Source organism: Sorex fumeus, unplaced genomic scaffold, assembly GCF_029834395.1.
Source record: "Sorex fumeus unplaced genomic scaffold, SorFum_2.1 ptg000007l, whole genome shotgun sequence".
In the NCBI taxonomy this organism is placed as follows: domain Eukaryota; kingdom Metazoa; phylum Chordata; class Mammalia; order Eulipotyphla; family Soricidae; genus Sorex; species Sorex fumeus.
This window is the reverse complement of record NW_026606064.1, coordinates 5273063-5295998: the sequence shown is the minus strand read 5'-3', so window position 1 is coordinate 5295998 and position 22936 is coordinate 5273063. Positions and strand designations below refer to the sequence as shown.

The 22936-nt window shown below is 36.1% G+C and overlaps 1 protein-coding gene across 1 annotated transcript; it reads left to right on the top strand.

Moving 5' to 3' along the window:
- The first annotated feature begins 17 nt into the window (after positions 1-17).
- Positions 18-16058, top strand: LOC130042459 (olfactory receptor 5D13-like). The gene is made up of 3 exons (XM_056134641.1): positions 18-84; positions 11573-11663; positions 15083-16058. Exons 1-3 carry the CDS (start codon positions 18-20, stop codon positions 16056-16058), a joined length of 1134 nt encoding a protein of 377 aa, XP_055990616.1.
- Positions 16059-22936: the final 6878 nt, after the last annotated feature.

Here is a 22936-nt window from a genome sequence, read left to right as displayed (position 1 = left end):
CCAAGCCTCACGCAAGAATGAAGTCCCACGGAACCCAGATAATACGGAACTTTGGAACTTTGGACCCTGGACTCAACAGGACCCGTAACAGATATCCATTGCCTGCTTCCTCCAGTCTTGGGAATCAGACCCATAAGCCACACCCTGCTGGCACCAGATAATCTCCTCATCAGCTACCCACCAGAACTCACAGATGCTCCTCCCAGATGGGAGTATAAAAGGAGGTTCCCAGAAAAATGCCAATGGACTCTGCTCCAGAGTGCATGGTGGGTGTGAGCCCTCCTCACCCCAAAGGACCCAGGCCTGGCAGCCGACCTCCACTGCCCAACCACCGCCACAGTCCAGGACACGTTCCAGACCACAATACACATTATAAGATACTTCCTGCCGATTTATGCCTCTTGGAAAGCCCAGCAAACTACCAAGAGTATTCTGCCCACAAGGGCAGAGCCTGGCAAGCTTCCCATAGTGTATTCGATATGTCAAAAACAATAGCAAAAATAGGTCTCATTTCCCTGACTCTGAAAGAGCCTCCAATTGCTGGGAAAAGACGATTAAGAAGAGGCTGCTAGTAACAAAGTATGAGATTAATACCCAAGAATAGCTGAGATCAGCACCAGGAGGATTAATCCATAACTTAGAGGCCAGCCGGGTATACTAGAGGAAAGGGCTGTTCAGATAGAGAAGGGAGCACCAAATAAAGGATGTTTGGAGGATCCTCCCAGGAGGGGAGATGCATGTCGAAAGTAGACTATGGACTGAACATGTTTGCCACTCAATGCCTCTTTTGCAGACCACAACACCCAAAAGGAGAGAGAGAACACAGGGGATTGCCCTGCCACAGAGACAGGGGGGATGGGGGGATGGGGGTGGGAGGGATATTATCCATGGTGGTGGAAAATGGGCACTGGTGGAGGGATGGGTATCTGATCATTGTATAATTGAAACCAAAGCACAAAAAATTGTAAATCTACAACTTTAAAAAAAAAATAAAATAAAGGGAAAAAAAAAAAAAGAAGAGGCTGCTAAAATTTCAGGGCTGGGTGGAATAGAGACGTTACTGGCACCCACTCAAGTAATTTGATGACCAATGGGATGATAGTGATAGTGATATAAAGATTGAACATAATATTCTAAATATAATTTCATAAATGTACATTAAATTCTAAAATGCCATCCTGCATAGTTTACATTGAAAGATAAAAAGACTTGGTACCTACAGTGTCAAGAACCATGCAAAGAAATCTGACCTAATTCTCTTATAAATATCAGAATATGACATAGAAAATTTATAATCATTTGCTTAGTTCAATATAAATATTTTCGTTATACATGCCAGGACTTATTATAATGCATTATTAGCATGTCATTTACTTATTTTAACACTGAATTGTACTTATCTCTTGTCAACAAGTTGTGCTATTCATTAGAAATAATGAGATTATGAATTCGTTTTAATTTTAATATGAGTCCCCAGTACCTTTTGCCAGGCTCGTTCTGTATGCTATAATTTTAATAACAAGTATATTGACAAAGATTTAAGCACAAATATTATTTCGCATCAAATATATCTTCAATGATACACATAATAATATCCATTTGATTCATGTTCTTTTTTTATTATTTCTTCTGACATTAACTTGTAACTTCAGATTCAAGATAGTTCTATGTCAATTAATCTTTTTCTTCAAGTTCATGTGCATATCATCTCTCTTGGATATATCCAAAATCCTAAACATATTTTATATCACTTTCACATCTTATATGATAGTATTTTGTGAGTCAAATTATATCATGTGGTTAAAGCCTGGATTCTAAGTGTGATAGATTTTTCTCTCTTACAGAATACTAGAGTTTGAAATCAGCTGTTTTTGGAGTATGTAGAAGTGAGGATATTAACTCAAAATCTCCAAAATATTGATTATAATAGCTTCATCAAGAATTTTTTCATCTTTTGTTTTTGGCTCAAATCTGGAAATGGACAGGGCTTATTCCTGACTCTGCACTCAGGAATTACCCCTTGTAGTGCTGAGGGGACCATATGGGATTCTGTGAATGGAATCCAGGTCAGCCATGTACTGTTATTCCAGAACCTTGTGCTATTGTTCCAGCCCCTTTTCATCTTTTTAATGTGGTAGTAGCAGCACTAGAGTAGCACTGTGCTTCCGTTTTTCATCAATTTGCTCTACCAGGCCGAGTAAATTCTTCATTGTGAGACTTTTTGTTATTGTGTTTGGCATATCTAATATGTCATGGGTAGCTTGCCAGCCTATACTGTGCAGGCGAGATACTCTCGGTAGCTTGCCAGGCTCTTCGAGAAGGGTGGAGGAATCGAACTCAGGTCAGTCAGGTTGGCCGAGTGCAAGGTAATCGCCCTACCCACTGGGCTATTGCTCCAGCCCATATTTTTATGTGAGAAAAAATTATAGAAATAGGTAACCTATGACTATTATTTGTTTATCAAAATTTCAGTAATTGTTAGTCTTATGGGAAGCAGCTATTTGCTATACAAAAGTATAATACAAGATGAAGAGAGGAGTCTTTGTAATCATGATACCAACTACATGGTCTGATGCATGCTATCTATGAACTCATGCTCTAAATCAGTTTTGTAAATGCTGTGTTTTTGTCACTATTTCAATATTTTATCCATTATGAAATTATAACAGTCTGTTGCAAATTTTTTACACCAAATCATATACTGTATATAACTTACTATTTGGGAATATAAGATAAATGAGCAATTCTAATAGTTTAACATAAAACAAATAATAGATGAATTGTTTAAAATAAATTTTCAAACAGTGATGAAGTAAATGTCCATGCTGGGTATTTAAATGTTTTTTATTTTTGTTAACTTAATGTATTTTAAAACACTGTATCACAGTATCCCTGTCATCCCATTGTTCATAGATTTACTCTAGCAGGTGCCAGTAACATCTCCATTCATCCCAGTCCTGAGATTTTAGCAACCTCTCCTTACCCATCTTTCCCAACGCTGCAGTATTGGAGACTCTTTCAGTATCAGAGAAATGAGACCCATTATTGTTATTGTTTTTGGCATGTTGAATACACCACTGATATACACCACAGATAGCTTTCCAGGATTTGCTGTGTGGGTGGGGTCTGGCCGGGCTCATATATATATATCTATATGTATCTATATATATATATATATATATATACCCGCTGTGCTATCTATATATCTATATATAGATATATATAGATATATAGATAGCACAGCGGGTAGGGCGTTGGCCTTACAAGTGGCCAACATGGCCGACCCGAGTTCGATTCCTCCGCCCCTCTCGGAGAGCCCGGCAAGCTACCGAGAGTATTCGATATGCCAGACACAGTAACAACAAAGTCTCCAATGGAGACGTTACTGGGCCCGCTCGAGCAAATCGACGATCAACGGGAGGGCCTTTATTTATTTATTTTATTTATATATAGATATATCCCTCTATTATTTGTTGCCTACTGTTTGAACCCCATTAAATATGGTGTGATAATTATAAAAAATGGGTAGAAAGTGTCTTATGATGTGTCCAGTAATATGTTCACTCATATGTAAGGCTTGGCCCGAGCGTGTGGAAAGCGGCCTGGAGTGTGGTGGTGATTGGATGGTTGAGGTCAGCTGCCAGGGAGGGGTCTAAAGTAAACAGGAAATGGTTACTGTTTACTTTAAACACTAACATAATTTAATTTTTTTAGGTATATGACAGAATTATTGGCACTTTTGATGGGAGGGTCTCCAGTAGTGGGCAGAAGACCTGTGGGAAACACCTACTAATTTTCGTCATTTCACTACATAGTTCAGTGCTAGGGTCAAAGAATGTTTCAATGCAAATTGGAACTTGCAGTGTCAAGAACCACATGGGGCATCGTGTTTCTTTTGTTTCAACTTATTAAATGTATTTTAGAGATCAGATACCTGTTGAAACAGAAAGCTGCCCCTTGGTATGCTTCTTAGTCTCTGTCCTGCATATTCATCCTAAATGATGTTGCCAATTTCCCCTTGGAGGAACAGGGTGTGCATCTTCCTGTGTGACAGATGAAGTTGCATTAAGTAATTCAGTGACTGTGGAAGTGGCATTGTTGTGTTGAGGACTTACATACATTTGCTGTTTTGAGAGTTCCAGCCCTCTCATCCTGCCCCACTCCCCCACTGCCCTAAACAAGGGTGCTACTTCATCATCCCACCGTGTGAACAAACTTTGGTCAGAGTTCCTCATTGTCATGTTCCTCATTTAGCATAAATGAGCATCCCTTAAAAATGACCTCACTCACATATAGGGGTTACTTATCTATGTAGGAAGTGAGTTCATTGTGACTGAAGTGACAGATTTTTCCACTTGTTACAGTTGTTGTTTGGTTATAGGTGAAAACATTCTCTAGGTTTTCTTTAAAAATATTTAAAAAACTTCAGGCACCATGACTTATAGTATTGATACTGGCAGGATTTCATGCAAAAAAATATCCCATTACCTCACCCTCCTCATGTCAATGTCAACTTTCCTCCACCATTGTTACTGTCCCTCCCATTTTCCCCTCTTCCCCCTTATAGTTCTGTGCTTCCTATTAAAGGCTGAATCTTTTTTTTAATGCATCACCGTGAGATAGAGCATTACAAAATTGTCCATGATTGTGTTTCAGTCATACAGTGTTCCAACACCCATCCCTCCACCAGTGTAATTTCCCAGGACCATATGATAGGGTTATATCTTCTTAATTTGATAATTTAATAACTCCAAAGCCTATTCCAATACATATATCTGTCCTTGAAAGTAGTTTCCTGTATTTTATAATTTCTCCCCCCTGTCCTCACCTCCATTACTCTCACTGTGCTAGTTCTCTCACTATACTAGTAAGGTGAAAGACACAAATTCTATTAATCCATCCATTTCTTCATTGATTCTTGAATGAGATATTTGGCAGCTTCCTTTTCTATCCTTTTTTTCCTTATGGATATTGGGCCACTTACAATAGCGCTCAGGACTTGGCCCTTCCTCTTTTCTCAGAGTCCACTCCTGGTGGACTCAAGGGACCATATAGGATGCTGTTGAACTAATCCAGGTCAACTCTGTGCAAGGCTAATGCCCTACCCACAGGAATATTATAGTTCTGACCCTTGGCACCCTTCATTAATTAAATTCAATCTAGTTAATTTAAGTTTATTGCTTTGAGGGCCACACCTGGCAGTTCTTGGGGCTTACTCCTGCTATGTATTCAGTAATCACTCCTAGGGCCCCGAGGATCCTAACGCAGCTCTGGGTAGGAGTTCAACTGTGATAAGATGGGCACAAGGTAGGCACTTCAAGCCCTCAGCTATTTTACTGATCCCAAAGTATGATTTTATATATTTTATAAGATTCATAGGCCCATGTATTTTCTGTATGCACAAATTTGTGCATCACTGTATCACTGTATCACTATCATCCATTATTCATAAATTTACTTGAGCGGGTGCCAGTAACGTCTCTATTTGTCCCAGCCCTGACATTTTAGCAGCCTCTACTTACTCATCTTTCCCAACAACTGGAGTTTCTTTCAGGGTCAGGGGAATGAGACCTGTTATTGTTACTGGTTTTGGCATATCAAATATACCATGGGGAGCGTGCCAAGCTCTGGCCATGCAGGCAGGATACTCTCATATTTGTGCATATTAATTTTTAATAAACTTTATTTTATTTTTATAAAGTTGTTCACAATAATTTGTTACATTTACTATTCAAACACCAATCCCAACACCATTACTCCTACCCACCACCGTATTTCTAATGTTTCTATCCCAACCCTAAACCCTACCCCTAAAGCATGACCTAAATAATTTATTTTGTATTGTTTGTTCTGAATATTTGCTACAAATTATCCAAAAAAAAATTTCCTTAGAGAAAAGTGTGTGAGTATTGTTGTATCTCACCCTGGATATGGGAAGTTAGGGACTATTTCCTGTGATTCTTGGAGACCATAAGGTTCTGGGGATCAAAGTGGAGTTAGCAATATGCAAGTAAATGCCATATTTTCTATACCATCTCTCTGGTTCTTACAAAACCTTTTGTTTTAAAATACAGAAAAACACACAGAATTTAAAATTTTTTAAAATACAGAAAAACACAAAGATGTGAAAAAGTATCTTCCACTTCTACCCTTTAAAAATCTCAGTGTATTTTTTTTCCTTTTCCTATGCCTACCCATGTCATTTCTAGAACAAGGAATTATATTCTATAAACTATTCTATAATTTTATTTCTATCACTGTCACTGTCCTCTCGTTGTTCATCGATTTGCTCGAGCAGGCCCAGTAATGTTTCCATTTTGAGACTTGTTGTTACTGTGTTTGTCATATTGGCAGGCTTTTCCTTGTGGATACTCTCGGTAGCTTGCTGGGCTCTCCAAGAGGGGCGGAGGAATCAAGCTCAGCAGGGCTGGCTGCGCACAAGGCAAACGCCCTACCACTGTACTATTGCTCCAGCCTCTTTTTCTATTGTTAAATTATTTAAATGAGATATATACATGGGTGTAAATAAATGATTGACAATTCCCTTTTTTAAAAAGCTCTATAACATTTTACTGTTGATATAAACTTATTTCTTTTGGCTGGAGAGATAATACACTTACTTTGCATATAGATGACCTGGTTTCTATCCTTGCCACTCCTTCGAGCCCACTGGGAGTAAATTCTGGGCATAAAACCAGGAGAAAGCCCTGAGCACTGCTGATGTGACCCCAAAGCAAAATAAGTATTTCCATGCCTAATCCTCTTTTGATAGAAATTTGGATTATTTCCATTTTTAAAAAGTTGTTAGTACTACATCTTTAGAATTCATATCTAGACTTTTAACCAAGCATTCTGAGAGATAGACCTCCAGATGTAGAATTGGTTGGTCAGATGATGTATGCATTTAACAATATTCTTAAATGTTTGCACCACTTGAAACCCCTATACTATCTTTGTGGGATCAAGGTTGGTCATTTTTTTTTGCAATTTGTATACATTTTATTTTAATAAAATAGTTCACAATAGCTCTTTGCAGATAATATTCAAACTCCCAGCCAACCAGCAAGCATCTTCTGACCACAATAAGAGGGAAGTGTGTGAAGGTTGTTGATTTCATTCTGGGGTCCTTTAAACCCATATATGAGAGAATACAAGCAAGTATGTTAAAACCAAACAGGTATGTACTTCTTTAGTGGACTAGAGTATAAGAAGTCACACGATCCAGGAAATACTGATTCCCTCTCTTCCAGGAGCTTTGTTCTATTGTCTCTTGATCTTGGCTATTGATGAGATTACATGGTCCTGGAGACAGTTTGTGGGTGTGACTGCCAAGCTACTGGGAAACTGGGTATCTGGGTGGAGGAGGCCCAGTCCTGATCCGACTAGACTCAGCCACGTGTCCCAAATACCTGGGTTCCTCTGTCAGTTCCCTAATGGGTGAGGCTTGTCCGAGCATGTGGAGAGTGGCTTTGAATATGGATGTGGCTGTGTTCTAGAGGTTTTCTGCTGCCGGGACTCTGCTTGTGGTGGAGAGGGAAACTCAACCCATCCTCCTCTGAGGGTGCCTGGTGAAGACAGTCTGACACAGGGGCAGAACCTTCTGTCCATATTAATATTTCTCACAGACTGTTGCTTTAGTCATGGTCCGGATGCCTTTGTCTATTAAAAGAAAATGGGTAAAACTTATGCAAGTCTTAAAGATTAAGTGAAGCAGTCTTCAAGTTGGTTTAATGCAACCACACATTATTGATCAAAATATCCTAGTATTACATTCAAACTTCGTAAGAAAAATTTGTATATAATATAAAATTTTCAAGACTAAGAATTTATAACTGCAATCTTTGATTCTCTCTCTCCCTCTCCCCTCTCTCCCCTAGCACTCTCTCTCTCTCTCTCTCTCTCTCTCTCTGTCTCTCTCTCCCCCATAGCCAGGTGTGGCCCAAAAAGCAAAAATAAATTAAAAAAAGTAACTAGAAATTATTTAGTAATTTTTTGACTGCCAATTTGGCGAACCCCCTATATTAACTATGCCAGAAAATTCATTCTGTTAAATAGTTTATTGAATTCTTGCTTTTATATGTCATTGTTATGTCAAAGTTTGTAACCAGGATCTGATAAGACAATTTACTAGTAAAGTATTTAATTCCACTTAATTATTTTCTTTACTAGTGGAATTTCTAAAAGTATAATTGAAAAAAACATATAGAATAGTTAAAATGCCACAATTTTGGGTGGTGGGGTGTGCACATATGGCAGTTCTCAGGGCTTACTCCTGGCTCTGTGTTAAGGGATCATACCTGGTGGTGCTCAGAGTATCATACGCAGTACCAAGGATCAAAGCCTGTTTGGCTGTGTGTAAGACAAGTACCTAATTGTCACTCTAGTCAAAGCATCATACTTTTAACTACAGAACAGAGATGTAGTTAAAACACCAAGAATCATTGTTGTTCTACTGATAATAGAATTTGTCCCATCCTTAAGACAGGATTACTTAATATATTCCCACTCTTTTCACCTCAATTGAAGACATGCACGTTCAGGAAAAAACAAACAATATACTAAATAGCATTTTTTCCTCTATTGTTTTGGAGGGGTCATACTTGTCATAGTTCAGGGGCTATTTCTGGTTCTGTTCTGAGGTGGTGTTGCTCCAGGAGGTTCTTTTATTATCACATAGTGCCATGGTGACTGTGATGTTGGGGTAAATTGGTAAATTGAGCTCTGTGGCTGTGACAGATCATACTAGGTCTCTTACATGCGATGTACACACCCCAGCTACATACTCCTCCCACGAACCCAAGATTAAGTATCATAATGAAATAAATATGTACATAATCATAATAATTTCTACTATATAAATATGGTAGTAAACACATGATCAAAATAAAATAATTCAAAAGTATAAAAAGTATAAAAAGCATTCGTGGCAGCGTGCTTCTGGGAGTTGGGTTTTATAGTATCTGGATCTAGGCCATTGATGGGATTACACGGCGCTGGGGGGCAGTTGGTGGGTGTGATCCCTCCCTACTGGAAGATGGAGGATCTGGGTGGAGGATTCTCACCCCGTCCCGATCCAAGCAGGCTTGGAGATCTCAGCCCCGGGACCCTCATGCCTTTGTTCCTCTGCTGGTACCTTCATGCGTGTTGAGAGTGGTCTCAGCATGGTTGTGGCTGCTTCTGGAGGTCTTCGGCTGCCGGGGCTCTGCTCTGGGTGGGGAGAGAAACTCAACCCGCCGCCTCCAAGGGGCCCCAGTGAGGACAGCCAGGCGTGGAGGCAGGAGACATCTTATTATCTCATTCTTACTATGGACAACATGACAGGCTACAGAAAGTATCCTGCCTGCATGGCAGAGTCTGGCAAACTCCCCATGTTGTACTCAATATGCCAAATACCAGTAACAATGGGGGTCTCATTCTCCTAACCCTAAAAGAGCCTTGAATATAGCACTTTTTAAAATCTCAGGTCTAGGACAATGGAGACGTTACTGGTGCCTGCTCGAAGTAATCGACAAACAACAGGACGTTCATGAAAGTATATAGCAGCAATATAGCTATATACTGGGTTGGAGAGTATTACAGCATGATAGATTCACCTGTAAGTTTTTCATAAATTCAAGAATCATAGTCTCTACAATATGGTAAATTAACTATAGAGTCACAAAGATATACACATTAATTATTTTGGAAAAAACTATATGAATTGAAGGAGAAGATGTGTCCTCTATTTTGATTCTAACCATCACGACAAATTATCAGGAATCTATAGGGCCTGTGTCTCCCAATACAGGAAGTTTATAAAACAAGTAACATAATTATGAGTTAAGTTTCCAGATATGTCTGTTCCATAGATCTTCTCTCTGCTAGCTCTAAAATTTCTTATTTGTAAAAATGATATTTCTTAGTATCATTTGAATTGTACGGCAAAAATAATTAACCATATAATGAAATATATGGACATTTAAAAATCATTTTATGTTTATAAAGCCGTTCAAAATAATTGATTACATTCAATATTCCAACAGCAATACCACCACCATTATACCTCCCACAACTGTATTTAAAACTATTTTTATACAATTTACAATTGATCCCCCAAGCCTGTCACCAAAGCAGAACATAATAACTTATTTTGTATTGCTTGTTATGAATACTCCTCTATAAAGCATGCAAAAAAGTTTTGTTAGAGCAAAGTGTAAGGAGATTGTTGTATTAAACTGGAACCACTAAGCCATTGCTTTTTTACTACGTGAAAATTTGCTGACACCTGCTGTAAGAGGTTCAGAAATTTATAATATGGTAGATGCTTCAATAAAAATATTTGAAAGATATTGATATATGAACTGAACATTTGAATATTTGTTCAATTTCAAGAACTTAATCATGCCCCATAGATGAATTTTCTCTTTATGTTTCTGCTTTTTCAGCCATTTGAAAACAAAGGATTAATGAATTAACTTCTAAGATTAGATTCTTCTTCTTCATTAATTAGTGCATTTTCAAGATAATTAAAAGATCAGCGAGGACCTTGCTTCATCTAATAGTCTCTTTGTAATCATGAAAAACACTACTTCAATAATATTCTCTAGAGTGAACATCCCCAAGGCCTTGTTTTTACATATATATAGAACAGTGTGGTGTTAGAGTTACCTTTCAGATTTTCTTCTTCTGTGAAAATCTCTGTGGTTATATTTAAAACAGTGAAAGATAAGTTCATTTTTATTTAATATATATTTAACATATAATTTCATAATAATGTTTTTAAAGTTTGTAATTGTCTCAAAAGGTGCTAAATGATCAACAGGAATTGCCGATGTCGATAATTTTAGCAAAAATATTTCATAAATGACTAAGTCAAATTATTCTGTAGTTAGGTAAGTAAAATCAGTTTTTATTATATTCAATCAAGAAGGAAATCATGTTCCCCCTCATATTCAACAATCTTTGCAAAAAGCAAATTATATTTATTATCTAACTCCCTAATTCCTAATTGATTTAGTTTGTTAGAAATATTTGATTCCTGATCTTACAATATATACATATGTAGCTCCTAAATTTTCGTCTACAATTTGCAATTTGTAGAATTAAAAGGAGAAGGTATATTAGAATCTAGTGAGTATTTAATGATTAAAATACCTGTTCAATACATAAATATGTGAATGTGACTTTCATCACAAAATAAATAATATCTTTTAATTTGTCTGGATTATTCATGAAATCATTGGGTTCTGAATATAACTGTTTTCTGGTTTTTCTTGATCAGTTTTGCTAAACTGTCTACAAACAAAAATTATGTCATACTATTTGCAATTATGCACAGTATTTCTAGAAAATTTTTAGAGGAAAACATCACTGGTCATAAAAATGTATTTTATAAGTAATGACTTCTCAAATAAGTTATGTTTCTAGGCATACTTGGTGACTATGAAAGGAAAATAATGTGGCAGTTGTCACTGGAAATTTGAGAGAGGTGTTCATAGAAATTTATAATCTCATACACGTGAGCACATTTATTAAGACTTGGAACTGAATAGAAAACAATGAACAGTGACCAGATCTTCTGTTCTTATACCAGAGTTATATCAGTTTGCTAGTGGCAGAGTGAAAGAACAGATACTGTGGGAACAATGTGAAGGACAGAGTGACTTGAACAGACTTCGGCAATCGTATTTGTCCTTATGCCAATAATTTCTCTCTCAGTACATTACTGAGCAGAATTTGCCACAATAAAATATATTATTTGAAAAGTATATAAGGTCTGTGAGTATCAATAAGAAATTTATTTTTACATAAAATTTTTGTAAAATTTGGGTAGAATTTTGGAGAAAATTGAAAAATTTACTAAAATGATACAGTTTTGTGATAGAAGAAAACATAAAACTAATGGCAGGTATATATTCATGTTGCAGTTATGTTTATGAGTCAAATCCATAGTAGTTTTGCATGGTTTGGGAAGAAAACGCATAGCGGAGTGGAAACCACAGAGTGCATAATTACAACCATAGTAGCCTAGACTTTTTAGGGCATTTTATGTGCAATGATTTTCCTCTTTTGCTTAGTGCATTCAAGGTTTCAGAAAGCAATTGGGAAGTAGCTGAGACAATAATTGTACATACTAGTGGAAAAATACACTTGAGACTTTTTGACTGCAACACAGGACATTAACAGTTTATCCTACCCTTTTGCTCTAGAGACCTTATTTGAGGCTAATTTGGGGTTCTTAAGTCCCAAGAGATTTAAGGATTATTATTGTTTTTTTCTGAGCCTGTCAATATCACTGTCACTGTCCTCCCATTGTTCATCGATTTGCTTGAGCGGGCCCAGTAACGTCTCCATTGTGACACTTCTTACTCTGTTTGGCATATCAAATATGTCAGGGGTAGCTTGCCAGTATTTGCCCTGCGGGCAAGATACTCTCAGTAGTTTGCCAGGCTCTCCAAGAGGGGCAGAGGAATTAAACCTGGGTCATCTGGGTCTGCCAAGTCAACGGGTCAGGGTGCAAGACAAATGCCCTACCCTCTGTGCTATCGATCCATCCCTAAGGTGTCTTTATAATATATTTCTGATTTAACAAAATCATCTGGACAATTTATTGTCACTTTAATTCACACGTTTAACTAGAATTCACTCATTCAAATACTCATTCATTGGGGGAATGCATTTAATAACAGTGTATCAGGAAAAGACTTCCCATAATAGCACAGTCCTTTGACTGCAGCAGGAATCTGCAGATCTGCTTTATTCTGACACACTTACATGGAAAGGTTATAGTATTTTACTCATTTACTTTTCAAGTCTATTGGGTTTCTCGCTGGACACATTTAAATTCCCACTTCAGATACCACTTGCAAGACCACTTCAGATATACTTTTGTTGAACTGGCTAGAGAGAAGAGATTATAGCACTGTCTCTTGGTCTATACTGATTTGCTAGAGTGTACTCAAAACTGAAGAAGCACTTTGACTTCTTTAGTATAGTTTTTATTGATGAACATTATGTGGAAATAGTCAGATTGGAGTTATGTATGGGGAAAAGATTCAGAACTTCCAAATAGTCTTTTGGTTTATTTCTGCCTATCCTGGATGATACTCTCCTGATACTCATCATTGTAATCTATGAAGATTTCTTATGTAGAGTGCACTGTCTGCACTATCCTCCTGTTGTTCATCGACTTGTTGTTACTGTATTTGGTATATCAAATACATCACAAGTAGCTTGTCAGGCTATACAGTGTGGGTGAGATACTCTTGGTATCTTGCTGAGCTCTCCGAGAGGGGCAGAGGAATCAAACTCGGGTCAGCCAGGTCAGCCTGTGCAAGGCAAACGTCTTACCAGCTGTGCTATTGCTCCATCCTGTTATGTAGACAGGGAGTATTAATTATTAAACCTGAAGTATGTAGTCAACCTTCATTTCTTTGTCTCTCTAAAGGAGAACAAGTTTCCACTGACAATTCTGATCATCTGATCTCAGTGCTGGTTCTCCTGGTTACTTTCAGTCACTCTCTCGATCACGACCATCCTGTTATTTGTTGATTGCCTTTAGCAGGCCCCAGTAACGTCTCCTTCATCCTAGCCCTGAGATTTTTTAAAAAGTGCCATATCCAAGGCTCTTTCAGAGTTAGGAGAATGAGACCCATCATTGTTACAGGTATTTGGCATATTGGGTATGCCAGGGGGAGTTTTCCAGACTCTGCCATGTGGCAGGTTACATTTGGTAGCCTGCCAGTTTGTCCAAAGTAGGAATGAGATAATAAGATGTTGCGCAGCCGCAAATGCGGCCGCGCGCTTCGGGGAGCTGGGTTTTATAGTCACTCTAGAAAGAAAAAACATTTTTTGTTTGCCCTTATCATTTCGGGAATTCACAGGTTTAATGTTAATCAAAATAAATTTAATGATATTTATATTGTGTAGTGAAAATCATTTTTACATATATATTGAACAGGTATTTATGTCAATGAATATTCACTATATTCTAGAATACTTTTTTTCTTGTGATTTGGACTTTGCAGAAGAAAACAAAAAAATACTATGGTAAATGAGAACACATAAGTGAAATAGGGATTATTGTTATGGATTAAATTGTCATATTGGTGAGAATAAGCTACCGAGAGTATTTGATATGCCAGACACAGTAACAACAAAGTCTCCAATGGAGACGTTACTGGGCCCGCTCGAGCAAATTGACGATCAATGGGAGGGCCTTTACCATTGAAAATGTTATAAATAATAAAGAATAATGAGCATGAGAAACGAGTCAAGTAGAGAGAAGGTGAATGGAGAAATAATAGTTCAGAGTAACATGTTTCTTTGAAATCTACTCTGCAGAGCAAAGCAAAAATCCATTGATATGTTAATTAAGTCACATTGAACATCTAAGGAAAATGTTCTTCACCTGCTCAGTTAGAAGTAGACCAAGTTGAATATTTAATGGTGATCCAGCATTATTCTTAAGCAAATTATACATCAAGCACATAATACTTGTGCTTATTAATAACACGCAGCTCTCTAAACAGTATTGCAATGTACTAATAAATGGAAACGTTTGTAAATTTAATATTAATTTAAAAGTTGTTATACACAGGAATTCTTCTCCTAAGTAAAAAATATTAAGACATAAGTGAAAATAAACAATGGCTGTTTTGGTAAAGAAAATTGGGATATAGACATATGAACTCTAAATAACAAGTTTAGATAAATCATGACTTTGTGCCTCTATTTAATTTCCAATTTTAAGAAGTCATAGTTAAACATAATAGGCTGTAGAAAAATTTTCAAAAGTGTGTACATTACCTTCAAGTCCAGATTTTTAATGGCACATAGAAGCAAAATTTTAGATTGTTTACTACTAGTAAACCAGATGTCTCTGCAAATATGGTGGATCTGTTTAAATGCATGTTGATACATACTACCTTTGTTCATTTTACAAATAACTTTTCAATTGCTCTTTTTATAAAAATTTTCCTGATGATTTTCAATTGTGATGGTAGTAGATTGTAGTTTTTGAGGGAAGATATTCACTGAATACAGAGATCTTGTATATCACTACTCACAGATCTTTCCATATCTGGAAGTTGTTGTTTGTCAGTTTCCTGAATAAAGTTGACTCTGTTCTTTACAGTATTGCAGAAAACCAGAGTGCTGAAGCCACATTCATTCTCCTGGGATTTTCAGAATATCCTGCTCTCCAGATACCTCTGTTCCTGTTATTCTTAATAATTTATGTTGTCGCTGTTGTAGGAAACCTGGGTATGATCTTGGTGATCAAGATCAATCCCAAACTCCATATCCCAATGTACTATTTCCTCAGCCACTTATCTTTTGTTGATTTCTGTTATTCTACATCTGGTACACCCAAACTACTAGAAAACTTGATTGTGGAAGACAAAACCATCACATTTGCAGAATGTCTCACTCAATTCTTCTTTCTGTGTTCCCTTGTGGTGACAGAAATGTTCATGTTGGCTGCGATGGCCTATGACCGATTTGTGGCTGTTTGTAAACCTCTACAGTACACGACTGTTATGTCCCATAGGCTTTGTGCCACGTTGGTGGGTGCATCATACTCTTGGGGTATAGTTTATTCTGCCACTCTTAGCTACTTTCTACTGGATTCATCATACAGAGGAAAGAATGTCATTAACAACTTTGTTTGTGAACACGCTGCCATTGCCTCTGTCTCTTATTCTGACCCTTACATTAGTCAGCTGCTCCTCAATATTATAGCTACCTTCAATGAAGTCAGCACCCTCATCGTCATTCTTTCTTCCTATACTTTCATTTTTATCACAGTTATGAAGATGTCTTCTTCAGGGGGTGCTCAGAAAGCCTTCTCCACTTGTGCCTCCCATCTCACTGCCATTACCATCTTCCATGGGACCATCTTCTTTCTCTACTGTGTCCCTAACTCTGAAAGTTCATGGCTGATGGTTAAGGTGGGCTCTGTCTTTTACACTGTGGTTATTCCCATGCTCAACCCACTGATCTACAGTCTTAGAAACAAAGTTGTGAAAGAAACTGTTAGGAAATTATTTCATATCAAATTATACAGTGATAAAATGTAAAGAAATATATGTGAATACTTCTCTAGAAAGTATTGTGTATAGTTATTCTATATCGTGTCCATCTTGAATATTATAACTTTTTGGTTGACATCCTATCATCTGTCTAATGTCTGTAATGTAAATTAAAAATTTCTTAGCTTTGTTCAAATTTAATCATTCACATCTCAATGGTGATAAATTCTCTAATTTTATTCTATATGTTTCCCATTTTTCCAACTTTTTCTTCTAAAATATTTTATTTACTAAAAATAACATTATTCATATTAATAGTGATAAAGCTTCTAAGAATAGAATTAAGATCTTAATTAGTATTCACATTAACATTTCTTCTTTAGCTTCTATACCATGTGATATCCTTCCAAATTTCTATATAAGAATTTGAAATACATTTATGTGTATCTCATATAGAATATGAATAGTTCTTATGATGAAGAAATTTACTCATTAATCTAAAAGTAGACTGTATATATAAAGTTGAACATAATATCCTAAATATAATTTGATACATCTACATTAAATTTTAAAAAGCCCCCCCAAAAAAATTTTAAAAAGCCATCCTGCATAATTTACTTTGAATGACTCAAAGACATGGTACATGCAGTGTCAATAACCACACAGAGAAAATCGACCTAATTCTCTTATAAATATCAGAATCTGACTAGAAAATTTATGATAATTAGCTTAGTTCAATATCAATATTTTCACTGTATATGCTAAGACATGACAGGAACGATAGCACAGCAGGTAGGGCGTTTGCCTTGCATGTGGCTGACCCAGTTCAATTCCTTCGCCCGTCTCAGAGAGTCTGTCAAGCTACTGAGAGTATCTCGCCCGCAAGGCAAAGCCTGGCAAGCTACCTGTGATGTATTCAATATGCCAAAAAAACAGTAACAACAAGTCTCACAATTTGTTGTGAGCCGTTACTGGTACCTGCTTGAGCAAATTGAAGAACAATGGGAGGACAGTGCTACAGTGCTCTGTTAAGACATATAATAACTCATTATTAGCATGCATTTTCTTTTCTTAAAACTGAGTTGTACTTATCATTTGTCAACAAGTTATACTATTCACTAGAAAAATCCATTATAGTTTTAATAAATTAAAATGAATAAAATAAATTTCATATGGGTTTCCAGTACCTTTTGTCATGCTCTTCTCTGTATGTAATTTTAACAATTAGTATGTTGACAAATTTATAAGCACAGGTATTATTTGACAACAACTATATCTCCAATTATATGCATAATAATATCATTTGATCAATGTTCATTTTTTATTTTTTCTTCTGACACCAACTTGTAACTTCAGATTCAATATTATGCGATATCAATTAGTCTTTTTCTTAAAGTTCATTGGCATACCACCTCCCTTGGGTATTTCCAAATTCCTAAACATATTTTATATCATTTTTATCATTTGCAGATCTTATATGCTAGTATTTTGTGAGTCAAATTACATCATGTGGTTAAACCTGGATTCTAAGTGTGACAGTTTTCTTTCTCTTACAGAATACTAAAGTTTGAAATCAGCTGTTTGTGGTGTGTATAAAAGTGAGGAATTTATCTCAAGGTCTCCCAAAAATTGATTATAATAGTTTCATCTTGGACTTTTAAGTCTATTTTTAGTAGGTAAATAATTTTATAGAAATCCATGACAATGATTTGTTTTTATCGAATTTTCAGTAATTGTTAAGCTTACAGTAAGCAGCTGTTTGCTTGACTTGATTCCATTTACATAGTCTAATGCATGCTATCCATGAACTCTTGTTCTAAATCAGCCTTGTAAATGCTCTGTGTTTTTCTTCACTATTTCAATATTTTCTCCATTATGAAATTAGAAAAGTGAGTTCTAAAATTTTTACACCAAATAATATACTGTATATAATTTACTATTTTGGAATATATGATAAATTGGCAAGTCTAATAGTTGTACATAAATGAAATAAAAGATTAATTTTTTAAAATAAATTTTCAAACAACAATGAGTTGAATGTCCATGTTGGTTACTTAAATATCTTTTTTTGGTTCTTAATGTACTTTAAAACACTAACATAATTTAATTTTTTTAAAGACATATCACAGAATAATTGACATTTTTTATGGGAGAGTCTCCAGTTGCGGTCACAAGACTCGTGGGACACACCCAGTAATTTTTGCCAACTTGAGTGCGTGGTTCAATCCTAGGGCCAAAGGGTGCTTCACTTCAAGTTAGGACCTACAGTGCCAGGAACCATACAGGGTGGTTCTTTACCTTCAAGAAGGTAAGCTGACTTTACTTTGGGGTTTCTAATGCCATATGCAAATGCTTGGGAGCATTTGATGCCAGGATTGAACTGAGATGGGTTTTCATGAAAGGCATGCACATCTTTTTTTTTTTGCTTTTTGGGTCACACCCGGGGATGCACAGGGGTTACTCCTGGCTCTACACTCAGGAATTACCCCCAGGGGACCATATGGTATGCTGGGAATAGAACCTGGGTCTACCGCGTGCAAGATAAAAACCCTTCCAGCTGTACTATTGCTCCAGCCCCAGCATACACTTCTGTACTACCTCCCAGATCAACCTCTCTCTCTATCTCTCTCTCCCAATCTCTCTCTCACTCTCTCTCTCTATATATATATGCTTATATATTTTATAGCAATAGGTAATCCATGACTATTATTTGTTATTGATTTTTCAATAATTGTTAGGCTTACAATAAGCATCTATTTGCTATGATAAAGAATAATGAAAGATAAATGCAGGAATCTTTCTAATCCTATTTTATATATATTTGGAGATTGAAACTAGGTTGACTGCCACATGCTAGCCAAGAGCCCTACTACTTGTACTATCACTTAAAATATATTTTAAGCATAGATTTTTAATTTAAGAGCTAGGTCTTCTCTCATTTAATTTGTTTTTAAGAAAATTTCAAGTGCATGAGTTATGGTGTTAAAAATATTTCCTAACTTTGGTAAAATTTCTTTGTGGAGTATAGGCAACATCAGATAATTTTATATAGTGTTATGTATAGATAAATCTATTTTAACCTAAAGTGCAATGAGAAGAAAATAATATTATTATACCATTATTAATAATTACATTTTAGTACTAATAATGATTTAAGGGTTTGTGTACTTAGAAAAATCAATTCCGAAATTGGTAGGTTTAAAACTCTGGAAATATAAAAAGAAATGGTTCAATAATTGTGGGATATATTAATATATCATTTCAAATGGCTCATGTATTTTAAGAATTTTTTGTGAAGCCATTCATTATCAAAAAATATTCATCAATACTCATTATTTAATCAGAAATATAATTAATGCTCTTAAATCTTATTGTTTCATTTCCATTATTTTATACCACGTACATCATACGTGCATGTATATGTGATACTCATGTATCATAAAAATAAATAACTTCTTAACATTTAGATATTTGTTTGGTCTTTCTTTGCTTTTAGAAAGGTTGACAGTCAGTGAAGGAACATGACTTACATGGTGACCTGGGAACCCTGCAGGATATTCTTAGCTTCCTGAAGGTGATTCCATAAACGGATTAGTACTCTTGTTAAACAAACATAGATAAATCATCAGAAAAATTTAAAAATGGATCTTTTGTTCTGTGTTCATTGAGGATTTTGTTATTTTACTACTTTTTCAGTAACAGTTCTCCAAAACCTATTGGACATATTGCTTTTAGAAAAGTTTATATTCGGTGGAGGAAAGTATCCTACAGGGTATTCAGGAGTCCTGGGAATCCTGCAGGCAATTCTTACCTTGTTGAAGGCAATTCCATAAAAGGATTGGTACTATTGTTTAACAAAAATAGATAAATAATCAGAAAAATTTGAAAAGTGGATCTTTTGTTCAATGTTCATCAGATATTTTTGTATTTTGTTCCTTTTTTTCAGTAGCATCTCCCCAAAAAGCTATTGGTCACTTACATTTTGATATATACATCATGGTTCAAATTTCTTGACATTTCAAGATACTGTCACAATAAAGCAAGTATTTCTAGGAAACTAAACTTTGCTAGAGTTAAAAAAAAAGCTGTGAATGAAACCCCTAGTCATCTTTATCCTTTGGATTACTGCTTGGGAGCTCCCCACTCCAAGAAACATCAAAAAGGAAAGTAGTACTCAAAAATATTAATTCCAAAAACCCTATGAAAATTGATATTCAAAGTGAACAGATATGTCTGCGAGTAAGACTGATGGATTACCTACAGGCATATGAAAAGTGCTCATCATCACTTATTATTAGCAAAATCCACTCAAAACAATGAGATATCATCTCGCAGCATTGAAAATGGCACATCTCAAAAATAGTGTGAAAATACAGGTTGACGGGATGTGGTAAAAATGAACACTTACTTTCTGTTGCTGGGAATGCTGCCTGTTTCGATTCCTATGAAAAACAGTGTGGAGATTTCTCACTGAACTAAGAATTGAGCTGCCATACATATTGCCAAGAAATTTCACTTTTAGGCATCTTCCCCAGGAAGCAAAAATATCCATTCAAAAGCACATATGCACATCATTATTCATTGCAGAACTTAGTAGAATAGCTAAAATATGGAATGAACATACCACGTCCAATGGTAGATGAATAACTTATGAATACATAATATATACACATACATATTATACAGATTTAAGGAATAATGAAATTATACATTTCATTTCTGTGTTTCATTTTCTGTGAATGAAACTGTAAAATAGCATGTGAAGTGAAGGCAGCCACAAAAAGGAAAAACACTATGATGTCACTTCACCTATATATAGGAAAAACTGAATAAAAGAATGGAATTTATAACATGGGGAATGCCTAGATCATTCATGACCCTAGAGTATATAGGGAGGAGAACAGAAAAATGAAAAATTGACGGGGAAACAAGTAGACTGAAGTAACAAGGGGGCAGAATTCAGGGTTCTTGTTTACATTGATGGTGTTGAGAAGTGGTATAGCTATATATCTGAACCATAAAACCAGTAACACTGGGACAAGGGATTCAAACTAGTACAACCAAATTAAAAATATTCCTGCCAAGGAGACAGATGGGGAGATGGGAAAGGTACCTGGGGACAGCCACTGGTGAAGAGAAGTTGAGGCTGGTTTGGCACTAGAACACTGAATGCTGCAACACTGAATAACTTTGTAAATCACAGTGCTTCTACATGCTTTTTTTTAGATTAAAAAAAAGAAAAAAAGAAAATTAACGTCACCACACAGTACTAAATTAGACAGAACATGAGAAACAACATAGGTATAAGGGCTAATTATGGAAGTTTATATCCAGTTATAGATTGATATATCTCTATAGATCCTCTATTATATTCTCATCACCAAGAACTCATAGTCAAGTTTACTTCTGTGTTTTACAGCGTTCAGTCCCATACTCAATCCATTGATGTGCAGTCTTAGGAACAAAGATGTGAAAGAAACTGTAGGAAATTATTCCATGTTAAATTATACTGTGGTAAAATACAGATATTAGTTCAATTTGTAGGTTTTATTCAGTGCTACTGAATACCCATACATGAGTAATATATTCTTTTACTAATATACAAATATTTTTCATTCAAATGGTAGTAAAAATTTCCTTAACATTTAACTTTTGTTAAGGATAAAGCTTATATGACTGAAGTACTATAATTCAGAAATTAGAATATGAAGGATTTTTGTTAGTGAATTTGACCTATGATTCCTAGTCTTATTTCAATTGAATTAAAGTCTTTTGAAATTTGAATTTTTATGATGGTTGAAACTGAGATAAATATAATACATGCAACTTCCATTACCTAAATTTATAAACATAAAAACTTTATGTTTAACTCATAAACTACTGTTGGAAGATTCTCCTGTGAACAAAAATAAAAAAAAAATTTTCTATATTTTCATTATCTGTTAAACTAAAAATGATTGCATAACTAAACTTAAATGTTTTATCCGTGTACTAGTGATAACTTTATCACTTGACATCCTATTACTCATTGATTTGCTTGATAGGCGCCAATAACGTCTCCATTAGTCCCTGTCACGTGCTAGTGTAGCTCAATGGTGTCTGCTCATTGCAGGAACATGAAGAGCCTCAAACCATTTGCTCAGAGTCTTGAGAAAGAAGTCTGACCATCCTGTAGGTGTGGGGCCATGAGTTTTTTCACATTCTGTGAAATCCAGTTGGTAATGGCCCTAGAACAGTGATTGTCTCCAAATTGCATTACATGCCCAGCCCATCTCATTTTTGATGCCTTGGCAAACGAGACAGTGTCCCTGATTCTTGGTCGTCGATGGATGTTGGAAATCTGGATTCCTTCTCTCACTTGAGTGAAGTGTGATATGTCTCATAGCAAGCATCATTTGATCACTTAACTTCTCATTAATGGTTGATTTGCTGGAGTGGGCACAAGTAACGTCTCCATTTGTCCCTGTCATGTGCTAGTGTAGCCCAATGGTGTCTGTTCATTCTAGGAACACGAAGAGCCTCAAATTGACCTTTCCTGATCTTGATGAAGAAGTCTGACCATCTGGTAGGTGGGCGGCCACGCGGTCTTTTGACATCCTGTGGAATCCAGTCAGTAATGGCTCTAGTCCAACAGTCATCTCTAAATCTCATTACGTGACCAGCCCATCTGATTTTTGACACCTTGGCAAATGAGACAGCATCCAGGATTCTTGATCATCGACAGAGGTCAAAACTCCGGATTCTTTCTCTCATTTGAGTGAAACGTGATACTCCAAGCATAGCTCTTTCAATTCCTCTTTGGGAGACCTGAATAGCAAGCATAGCTCTTTTAATTCCACTTTGGGTGACCTGAATAGCATCCTCATCCTGTTTCCATAGGGCCCAAGTCTATGAGGCGTATGTTAATGTAGGAATAACAGTGGAGT

Excerpts from the sequence above, each read along its gene's own strand:
- LOC130042459 (XM_056134641.1), top strand. The coding sequence starts at position 18 with ATGAAGTCCCACGGAACCCAGATAATACGGAACTTTGGAACTTTGGAC. Across the intron at positions 85-11,572 it reads CCCTGGACTCAACAGGACCC|AGTTATATCAGTTTGCTAGT; the intron begins GTAACAGATATC and ends TTCTTATACCAG. Across the intron at positions 11,664-15,082 it reads TTGAACAGACTTCGGCAATC|TTTCCTGAATAAAGTTGACT; the intron begins GTATTTGTCCTT and ends GTTGTTTGTCAG.